This window comes from Mobula hypostoma, chromosome 2 (genome assembly GCF_963921235.1).
Source record: "Mobula hypostoma chromosome 2, sMobHyp1.1, whole genome shotgun sequence".
Classification (NCBI taxonomy): Eukaryota; Metazoa; Chordata; class Chondrichthyes; order Myliobatiformes; family Myliobatidae; genus Mobula; species Mobula hypostoma.
Window position 1 is genome coordinate 143,640,622 of NC_086098.1, and position 12,002 is coordinate 143,652,623.

The window sequence follows — 12,002 nt, forward strand, 5'->3', positions numbered from 1 at the left end:
ACTTCACAACAAAAGAGGAGACTAACTAACAGTCACTGTTTGTTACAAACAAACAGTCTACCACATCGCTTTTTGTTCGAAATTCTCCAACTTGAGTATTGGCAGCAAGCTCTTCCCATCATTTAGAGGGACAAGGAGCAATCACTCAAGTACAGAGACCTCCGTTCGCAGCATCCACCGCCACAAAATCCGGATGTTCCTTCTTCCGCAATGCCTCACTTGGCGGCACCAGCCTGGAGTCGTTTGTCCCCAGGGCTGCACCCCGGAGGCGCCATCTTCCAGGCCACTCCTGGATACGTCGAAAAACGGCTGGTCAGTGAGCTCTGGTAGCAGGAACTCATCCGCCATGAAAGACTGCAGTTTGAGTGCAGCCACAGGTCATGGACTTCGACAGAATCCTAGTTACCTTGAAACAGAAAAAAAAGACATTAAAGAAAGGAATGATGAGCTCGAAGCAGCAGCCATTTGGTGCCATCTTAGCTCCACTTCCTTTTGGATTCATATTGAAAATTACCGTTCAGAGTTCCTGGAGGGCAGATTTAACTGCAAGCTTCAAAAGCAAATTGAATAATACTTGGAGGTTTAACAAGACAGTATTCCAGGTTAAGATTAACGGAACAGGACAAATTGGATAATTTTACCAAAGAACAACCACAGACATGATCAGCTGTCTTGATTCTTTTATATTAAATCTTCTATGTCTGTATACTCTGGACTGCCTCCATTTTATTCTTTGGGTCATACATCAGCTCACAGATATCATATGTGGTATTCCTGAGGGCTTAACCACTTTTTATTCTAAATGTACTTCTAGGAGAGAGCATCTCTTGAATGGTGTGAAGTATTTCAGAATTTGATTTGTTACTACTGATGAGAAATTTGTTGGTTTGCAGCAGCAGTACAATGCAATGAGGTAAAAATTTATAAATGACAAGAATAAATAGTGCAAAAAAAAAAGGAATGAGGTAGGGTTCAGAAATATGATGATGGGGGTGAAGAATATGTTCTTAAATCATTGAGTGTGGGCCTTCAGGCTCTTATACCTTAACCCCAATAGCAATAAGGAAAAAAGGGCACGTGCTGAATGGTGAGAGTCTTTAATAATGGATGTTGTCTTTCTGAAGTACCGCACCTAGAAGATGTCTTCGGTGGGGAGGGTTGTCTCCATGTTGGAGATGGCTGTGTGTTTAACCTTTTGCAGTTCTTGTAATCCTTTGCCCTTGAGGCTCTGTCCCAGGCACTGCCGCAAACAGTCAAAATGCTATTCTCTTTGCATCTTTAGAAATTTGTAAGAGTCTTTGGTGACTTGCAAATCTCTTCAGATTCCAAACAAAGTGGAGCTGCTGCCATGCCGTCTTGATGAGTGCATTGATGTGTTGGGCTCAGGAAGGATCCTCTGAAATGTTCAGATACTTGCTCGCCCTTTGCACCCCATGACCACACAATGAGAACTAGTTCGCATTCATATGACTTTCCTTTCTGAAGTCCACAGTCAGTTCCTTGGTCCTGCTAATAGTGAGTACGAGGTTGTTGTTGCAGCACCACTCAAACAACTGACTTATCTCACTCTTGTAAGTCTCCTCATCGCCATCTGAGATTTTACCAACCACTGCAGTGTCATTTGTGAATTTTTATATAACATTTGAGCTGTGCTTAGCCATACATTCATGAATCAGTTTCAGGTTTAATATGACCAGCATATGTTGTGAAATTTGTTAAGTTAGCGGCAGCAGTACAATACAATATATGATAGCATAGTAAGAATAAAACATAAGTAAATCAATTACAGTAAGTATATATGTATATTAAATAGTTTATTTAAAAATAGTGCAAAAGCAGAAATAATAAAAGTGAGGTAGTGTTCATTGATTTGATGTCCATTCAGAAATCTGATGGCAGAGGGGAAGAAGCTATTCTTGAATCACTTAGTCTGTGCCGTCAGGCTTCTGTACCTCCTTCCTGACGGTAACAATGAGAAGAGGGCATGAGCTGGGTGATGAGGGTCCTTAGTAATGGATGCTGCCTTTCTGAGACTCTGCTCCTTGAAGATGTCTTGGATACTGTGGAGGCTAGTACCCAAGATGGAGCTGACTAATTTTACAACTTTCTGTGGCCTCTTTCGATCCTGGGCAGTAGCCCCCCCCCCCATATACCAGACAGTGATGCAGCCTGCCAAAATGCTCTCCACGATACATCTGTAGAAGTTTCCGAGTGTCTTAGGTGACAAACCAAATCTCCTCAAACACCTACTGAAATATAGCCACTGTCTTGCCTTTAGAGCTGCATCAATATGTTGGGACAAACATCACCAGCCTGTGTTACGAAATTTGTTAACTTTGCGGGAGCAGGACAATGCCAAATATAGAAAAAATACTGTATTACAGTCAGAGTGTGTATGTATACGTATGTATATGTGTATGTATGTTTATGTGTATGTATATGTTTAATTAAGATAAGTACTAAAAAAATTAAAAAGAAAAGGAGTAAGGTAGTGTTCATAGGTTTAATGTCCATTTAGAGATCAGATGGCAGAGGAGAAGATGATGTTCCTGAGTCAGAGTATTGAAATAGTAGAATAGTGGGCTAAGCACGCATCCTTGTGGTATGCCTGTGTGGATAGGCAGCAAAGAACATGTTAATGTCTATATGCACTGATTGATCTCCTTACAAGGATGACAAGTATCCAGTTGCAAAGGGAGGTACAGGGGCTTGGGTTTTGAAGCTTGGATATGAATACTGAGGGAAACACAAACAAGAGAAAATATGCAGATGCAGGACATCCAAGCAATACACACAAAATACTGGAGGAACTCAGCAGACCAGGCAGCATCTATGGAAAAAAGTACAGTCAACATTTCAGACTGAGACTCTTTGGCAGAACTATGTGTCGATTGCCAAGCTGTAATCAATAAACAGTATCCTACGCTATGTCTTGCAGTTGTCTAGGTGCTGCAAAGCAAAATGGACAACCAGTGAGATTGTGTCTACTATGGGCTTGTTGCAACAGTATGCAAGTTGCAGCGGGTTCAAATCATTGTTCAGACGGGAATTATATTGCAGTTTTGAGATGCAGTGCTCAAATATTTTGATTGAATTATACATCGGAGTATATTTGTTCTATGTATATTGGACTCTCTCCATTTTATTCTTTGGGTCATACGTCAACTATAACTTGCTCACAGTATCATATGTGATATTCCTGAGGGGTTAACCACTTGTTATTCCAAATGTACTTGTAGGAGAGAACATCTCTTGAATGGTGTGAGGTATTTCAGAATCTGATGTGTTCCAATTTTGAAAACTCAGCTTTGCTGCAGAGAGCATGTGATTTACATGTCTCATGACAGTTGAAGGTTAAACGTAGCTCCATTTGGACATTTTTCCTAAATATTGCCGAATATTGAACCAGTATTGTCATTATTGGATTTCTTTTGCAATAATATGATATTTTGTGTATAGAATTGATTTCTGCATAATTCTAAATTCTAACAACTAAGTTAAGAAATTTAATTGATCAATATTCTGATATTTATTTTGAGAAGTAATAGAGAAAGACTAGATATTATTGTTTGTGGTGTATTAAATTAAAATTTGATCAGTGTATTTTTCCCACTTATTTGACTAATGCAACTTATTTTCATCTTCTGTTTTGAACCTGTTGTGCTAGGCTTATGTGGAAGCTCAGAATAAATTGACATTGCCATTTTTGGAAAAGTGTCCAGTAAGAGAGAAGTTCAAAGCAAGAATGACAGAACTGTATGATTATCCAAAATATAGCTGCCATTTTCGAAAAGGAACAAGGTACAGTTTTAAAATGTTTGTGCTAGTAGTTTCTTTTGTGTGCTGGATTTTAATCCATGGTCAAGAGCAAATTGATGTGAATTTGGTAATGTTATTAATTAAATTAAATACAATATTTGGTTTTCAAGAATATAAAATGTGGAAATATCATAAACAAATTTCAGACCAATTAAATCTCATGAACCAAAAGAAGACTGCTGGGAGAAGCTAGCAGGTCAAGCAGCATCTGTGTGGGCAAAAGGTTATCAACATTTCCATTTGAAACGCTGCATGAGTCCTGCTGCAGCATTTCAACCTGAAACTTTAACAATTCCTTTCCTCCCACAGATGTTTTCACCCGCTGAGTTCCTGCAGCAGAATGTAGCTTTACTCGTCTTACAGGTGCCATTACCGAGGATTTGTCTATCTCTAGTTACCCCAAGAAGGTCTTGATTGCCTTGGAAATACTGCTTCCAAGACTGAAGTTACTTTTGGCTGTGTTAAATTTTTTTGTATTGCAGATTGGCTTGCGAAAAAATACTGCGCTCTTCTGGTCTAAATCAGGGCTATTTAAACTTTGATCTACAGCAGCTCCTGATTGGTCTGCTTAAGTGGAAAACTTCTGAGATTCAGTCAAGCTAATTTAATTCCACTGCATTGCATGTTAATTGTAGGGTTCATAAATTAATAGTCAGCTTTATAAAATAATACACTATTATATCATTCCTTGCTACTTAGGACAAAGTATATTTGTTTATTTATTTATTTTGATACAGCGCAGGATAGGCCCTTCTGGCCCTTCGAGCCATGCTGCCCAAAAATAGTCCCGATTTAATCTGAGACTAATCACTGGACAATTCACAATGACCAATTAACCAACCGGTACGTCTTTGGACTGTGGGAGGAAACCGGAGCACCCGGAGAAAACCCATGCAGTCATGGGGAGAACGTACAAACTGGTTACAGGCAGTGGTGGGAGTTGAACCCAGGTCGTCTGTACTGTAAAGCATTGTGCTAACCCTTACACTACCGTGATGCCCCTATATGGATAAAGTTTAAATGCAAGTGTGTGTTGAATGCAGTGATACCATTGAGGCATGATGTAAAATGAAGTGCCAACAAGAAAATGGCCAATTTAAATAAATATAGAAAAGTATTAAGTTGTCTTAGATGGAAGTTTCTTAAAACAAAATATTTTTGCTGGTGTGCAAAACATTCCATTTAATCTTGAAAATTTTAAAAAAAGATGTGCTGTATAATCAACCTGCTTTTAGAAATTTGAATGAGCATTGAGAAATTGTGGGAGATACTGACAATTTCGTTCCAAAGCTCTTTGAAAATGGCACTGGAGCCAGGGTACTGCTGGGTAGCACATTTTACTCCCTTGTTCAAAATGGAGTGAGGATAAGCTTAGTAACAACAGGCCAGTCAATTGTTATAGTGTTAGACTTCCCAGCAAAGTTGGAGCATGTGGTGTTTAAGGGATATGAAGTAGCAGACTTCAGAGAATCAAGGTGAATGGTTGTTTTTGACTGGAGGAAAATGACCTGGTAGCGACTCAGGGTTCATAGTGTTAAAGCCTTTAACCTTTTGTTCAGTACTAATTCCTAGAGTTGGAGATGCAAGGAAATGTTTAAATTTGCAGATGACACAAAATTTGGCTGTATTGTGAACTCTGAAGATTTAGCATAATATAAACAGATTAATTCAATGACAAAATGCGTGGTAGATAAATTTTAATCAAGTCAAGTCGCTTTTTATTGTCATTTCGACATAAACTGCTAGTACAGTACACAGTAAAACTGAAATAACTTTCCTCCAGGACCATAGTGCTACATGAAACAACACAAAACTACACTGGACTGCAGACCTACACAGGACATGTGGAGAAATACGTGATGGCGGATTTTGCTTAGAAGAATGAGGAGAGGCAACAAGAATGAAGGATGTTGTTTTAAAAGTGGTGTAGGAGCAGAGGGTTCTGGGAGTACAAGTGCAAAAAATTGAATGTGGCAGGACAAGCTGAGAATTGATTAATAAGATGTACAAAATTCTAGGCCCTATCAACAGAGTGATATTGTGAAAGCAGGGAAGTCATGCTGTGAATCCTTATAAAACACTGTTATGGCTTTAGCTGGATTATTGTGGGCACCACCGTAGCGTGGCAGTTAGGGCGACGCCATTACAGCTCGGCGCGTTCTGGAGTTCAAATCTGATGCCGTTCTGTAAGGAGTCTGTACATCCTCCCTGTGGAATGTGTCAGCTTACCTCAAGTGCTCCACTTTCCTCCCACAGTCCAATGATATACTGGGTAGGTTAATAAGTCACTGTAAATTGTCCTGTGATTAGGTTAGGGTTAATCAGGTTTATCAGGGTTTACACAGCGTGGCTCAAAGGACCAGCTGGGCCTACTCCATGTTGTGTCACTGAATAACATAAGATAAAACTGGATTAGCAAATTTGCAGATGTCATCAAGATTGGGGGTGTAGTGTCAACAAGGAAGACTATCAGAGCTTGCAATGCGACCTGGACCAGGTGGAAAATGGTAGATTGAATTTAATACAGACAAGTGTGAGGTGTTGCACTTTGGTGAGGCCAACCAGAGTAGGTCTTGCAGAGTGAACAGTAGGGCACTGAGGTGTGTGGTAGAACAAAGGGATTTGGGAATCCAGGTCCATAATTCATTGAAAGTGATGACATGGGTAGATAAGGTCGTAAAGAGAGCTTCTGGCATATTGGCTTTCATAAATCAAAGTACTGAGTACAGTAAATGGGTTGTTATGTTGAAATTGTATAAGACATTGGTGAAGCCTAATTTGGAGTATTGCGTGCAGTATTGGTCACCTACCTAAGGAAAGATGTAGATAATCTTGAAAGAGTACGGAGAAAATTTACAAGGATATTGCTGGGTCTAGAAGACCTAAGTAATAAGGAAAGATTGAATAGGTTAGGATTTTATTTCTTGCAACATAGAAGATTGAGGGGAGATTTGACTGAGGTATACAAATTATGTGAGGTATAGATAAGGTAAATGCCAGCACGTTTTTTCCAGTTAGGTTGGGTAATCATAGGTTAAGGGTGAAAGGTGAAATATTTAAGGGGAACAGGAGGGGAAACTTCACTCGAGGGTCATGAGAGTGTGGAATGAGCTGCCAGCCAAAGCGGTGCACGCTAGATGGAATTCTACCTTTAAGAGAAGTTTGGATAGGTACATTGTCACACTTTATTGATCCCGGGGAAATTGGTTTTCGGTGCAACTGTAATGAAAACCAATTTCCCCTGGGATCAATAAAGTATGACTATTGTTAGTAGGGATATGGAGGGCTAAGGTCCGGGTACAGGTCAATGGGACTAGGCAGATTAAATAGTTCAGCACTGACAAGATGGGCTAAAGAGCCTGTTTCTGTGCTGTACTTTTCTATGACTCTAAAATAGAATTCTGGTCACATTACAGGACTGATGTGGAAGCATTTGAGGAGATCCTGAAAAGATTTATTACAGTGTTTTTTCAGAAAGATAGATTAGAGAGACTGGAGCTATCTTTTCTAAAGAAGAGAACACAGAGGCAAGATTTTATATAAGTACAGTATCTAAATTGATAGGCCTACATAATAATTGGAGGATGCTCCCTTTATTTGTGAACTTGACATCACAGATTTAAAATAAATGGGAAGAGAATTACGAGTGACTTATGGAACAACTATTTTGCAGAGATTTTGGTTAGAATGTAGAATGTGTTGCCCGCAGATCTAGTGGAAGGAGGTGGATGGACTGAATTCTTTAGCTGTGCCCAGGAGGGATTCCTGACTCAAAATGTAGACAGGACCATTAGAGGAGAAGTCATGCTGGATCTGGTGCTATGCAATGAACCGGATCAGGCGTCAGAATTCCCGGTGGGTAAGCATTTCAGAGGCAGCGACCACAGCTCCCTGTCCTTTACCATAACTTTGGAGAGGGGTAGGGGCAGACAGTATGGAAAAGTATTTAATTGGGGGAAGAGGAATTATTATAGTATTAGCCAGGAACTTGGGAGCATAAATTGGGAACTATTGTGTTCTGAAAAATGCACAGCAGAATTGTAGAAGTTGCTTTGGGAGTACTTGCATAGGGTTCTGGATAGTTTTGTCCCATTGATGCAGAAAAAGGATGGCAGGGTGAAAGAACCATAGTTGACGAGATAAGAAACATCTAGTCAAGAGAAGGAAAGAAGTTTACTTAAGGTTTAGGAAGCAAGGATCAGATGGGGCTCCAGAGAGTTACAAAATAGCAGGAAGGAACTTGTGGTCTTAGTGATCTAGAAAGGGTATGAAAAGGCCTGGGTGAGTAGAATTAGGGAAAACCCTAAGGCATTCTCCAAATATTTGAGGATGTGACACACCACTTTGATTAAGGTATAGTAGTGGATGCGGTATAATATGGATTTTAGCAAGGTGTTTCATAAGGTTCTCCATGGTAGGCTCACTCAGAAAGTCAGGAGACATGGGATCCAGGGGAATTTGGTGTGTGGATACAGAATTGGTTTGCCTATAGAAGGCAGAGGATGGTTGTAGAGGGAGTCTGTTCCACATGGATCTGTTCTGGGGCCCTTGCTCTTAGTGATTTTTATAACTGACTTGGGTGAGGAAGAGTCAGGGTGGGTTAGTAAGTCTGGATGACAGAAAGCTTGATGGAATTGGGGATAGTGTAGAAGGTTGTAGGTTACAGCAGGACATTGATTGGATGCAGAGCTAGGCTGAGAACAACAGATGGAATTCATTCCAGAAAAGTGTGAAGTGATTCATTTTGGAAGTTCAAACTTGAAGGCAGAATACAAGGTTAACGGCAGGATTCTTAACAGTATGGAGGATCAGTGGTCCATGTCCGTAGATCCCTCAAAGTTTCCACGCAAGATAATGGGGTTGGTTAAGAAGGTATATGGTGTGTTGGCCATCGTTATTCAGGATTGAGTTAAGAGCTGCAAGGCAATGCTGTAAAACCTTGATTAGACTGCAATTGGAATATTGTGTTCAGTTCTGGTCGTCTCATTATAGGAAGGATATGGAAGGTTTAGAGAGGATACAGAGGAAATTTACCAGGATGCTGCCTGGATTAGAGAGCATTTCTTATGAGGATAAGTTGAGTGAGCTAGGGCTTTTTTCTTTGGAGTGAAGGAGGGTGAGAGGTGACTTGATAGAGGTGTACAAGATGATCAAAAACATAGGTCCAGAAGCTTTTTCCCAGGTTGGAAATGACTGATATGAGGGGGCATAATTTTAAGGTGATTTAAGAAAGTTTAGGAGCGATATCAGAAGTAAGTTTCTTTTTACACAGAATAGTTGGTGTGTAGAACATTAGGTGGATACATTACAGACATTTGAGAAACTCATGGGTAGGCAGATGGATGATAGAAACAGATTCTGCAGATGCTGGAAATCCAGAGCAACACACACAAAATGGTGGAAGAACTCAGCAGGTCAGGCGACATCTATGGAAATGAACAAATAGTCAACGTTTCAAGCTGAGGTCCTTCTTCAGGACTAGAAAGGAAGGGGCAATGCGCAGAGTAGAAAGGGGGGAGGGGAAAGAGGGCTATTTAGAATGATAGGTGAAGCCAGGTGGGTAGAAAGATAAAGGGCTGGAGAAGGAATAACATAGGAGAGGAGAGTGGACCATGAGAGAAAGGGAAGAAGGGGGACCATGGGGAGGTGATAAGCAGGTGAGAAGTGGTAAGAGGCCATAGTAGGGAATAGAAGAAGAGGAAAGGGGTGGGTAAAACATTTTTTTTTACTGGCAGGAGAAATCAATGTCGATGCCATCAGGCTGGAGGCCACCTATACGGAATATGAGGTGTTGCTTCTTCATCTTGAGAGTAGCTTCAGTGTGGCAAAAGAGCTTATAATTAGGTTAAAAGCTCGCACAGCATCGTGGTCCAAAGATTCTTGTGCTGTAATGTTCTATAATTAAAAAGACATTAAAGATCTAAATTGTAATATCTCTGGTTTTATTTTGTTTATTATAACTTTTTGTATCTGCCTGAACGTAGACTCTGATAGGTAGAACAAATATCACTGAAAGAGACGACCAGGGTGGCTAGAAGACCCATCAACTAATACTTGATCACTGCTCATGAACTGCTCTTGCTTCATTAGAAAACAGATACAAGGCTTCCAATGCAATCTGATCCACAGCAATGCAAAAAAAAAGAGTTGCGGTTGGGAGGGAACAGCTCAAGAGAAGCATGATCTGGTGCAATGTTGCATAGTTCAATCATAGACCCTTTCTCCTCCACAGAAATGTGCCTTGACAGTCTAGGGGAGTACTTTCGCACTTTCCCCAATAATACCCAACTTTAATGATTGCTTGTTCTCTTGACTTTTTGCTCCGTTGCCTTAGACTGGTCTAACGTACATGCTCCATTGCCTTAGACTGGTCTAACGTACAGTGTTTGTACATGTTTTGTTCACTTAAATGTTTAAATTATTCCTGTCAGCTCTTGATCCCTGTCACCTTGACGTGAATTCCATTCTGTGTGGGCACATCTCAACTTAGATTTTAAGATCTTTTCACCAGTGGGACAGTCACAAGCAAGATGACCAGCTGCAGATTATGGGGCCAGTCAATTAAAATAAGTGTTTAAAATTTCCTCTCGGAGCATAGTGAAATTCTAGAGTTCTCTGCCTATGAGGATAGTGGATCCAAACATTTGAAAGATCAAGAAATTAAAGGTTATGAGGAACTGATGCAGAAGAGGAATTGAGACCAACATATATCAGCCACTGAATGACAGGGCAGGCTTGAGGAACCCAGTGACACAATCCTATTGTATCCAGCATGAAGTTCACAATCTCCATGTTCTATTTGACAAGCTGTTCTTCTGCATGCATGTACATCACTAAGACTATCCACGTACATTTTCAGTACATTGACAGTCTCTGCAACTTTCTCTCTTCCTTTTAGACCGGGGTTCCCAACCTGAGTCCACAGATCCTTTGCTTAACTGTATTGGTCCATGGCACTAAAAGGTTGGGAACACCTGTTTTAGCCACACCTTCGACCGTATTTCTAATATGAAGGGCCATTGAACTGAAACACTAACCCCTTTTCTCTACACAGGTATTGCCTAATGTGCTGAATGTCCTCAGCATTTTTTGTTTTGTTTCAGGTTTCATGTATTGCAATTTCTTGTTCTTCTACTTTATACTAACAATGGGGTGTCACGGTAACATCGTGGTTACCACGACTCTGTTACAGCTAGGGGCATTCCAAAGTTTGGAGTTCAATTCCAGTTTCATCTGTAAGGAGTTTGTACAATCTCCCCATGACTGTGTGGGTTTCCTCTAGGTTTCATCCAACAGTTCAAAGGCGTACCTGCTAGTTGGCTAATTGGTCATTGTAAATTGATGGCCCAGTCCCAGGATAAAGCTCTCCTAACCACTGAGCACATCTACATGGTGTGCTGTTGCAGGAAAGCAGCATCCATCATCAAGGACTCCACCATCCAGGCTGTGCTGTCTTCTCACTGCCACCATTAGGAAGAAGGTACAGAAGCCTCGGCCCACACCACCAGGTTCTGGAACAGTTATTACCCCTCAGCCATCAGGATCTTGAAACAGAAGAGATAACTTCACTCGTCCCCATCACTAAACTGTTCCCATAACCTATGGACTCACTTTCAAGGACTCTTATTGCTTATTTATTTAATACTTTATTTTCTTTTGTATTTCCACAGTTGTCTTTTGCTCATTGGTTGTTGCTGTACTGTGTACTGGGTGCGATTTTTCATTAATTCTGCTGTGTTTCTTGGATTTACTATGTATGCTCACAAGAAAACAAATCTCAGTTGTACATGCTGATATGTGCACTTCGATAATAAATTTATTTTGAACTTTGAATGTTGTCCTGTGATTAGGCTAGTGTGGGTTGCTGGGCTCATTGGGCTGGAAAGGTCAGTTCCATGCTGTATCTCTAAATAAATAAATGTGGTAGATTCTGGTTAATCTGGCCAGCTACTTATTTGGGACAACTCTTAAAGAACAAAAAACAATCAAGAAAATACCCAAGATTTCCTTCATTTATTTGGGACATTGTGCCGCTTAATTGGGGCAAGAGACTGTTGTTGAACAATTTCTATCTAGCGTCTAATGCATGCACTTGTGTGGCTGTTGGACACTACCCCATGCATCAGTTGCGTGTATTTTGTGTTCCAAAATAAAACAGTGAAGTTTGTTACTGATAGTTGGTG

At 40.4% G+C, this 12,002-nt stretch overlaps 1 protein-coding gene across 1 annotated transcript in view; it reads left to right on the forward strand.

Moving 5' to 3' along the window:
- LOC134342547 (prolyl endopeptidase-like) overlaps positions 1-12,002 on the forward strand; it is a 182,915-nt gene that overhangs the window by 18,033 nt on the left and 152,880 nt on the right. The window contains exon 3 of the mRNA XM_063040827.1: positions 3,668-3,801. Coding sequence (XP_062896897.1) covers positions 3,668-3,801 — 134 coding nt within the window. The remainder of the gene's footprint in view (positions 1-3,667; positions 3,802-12,002) is intronic.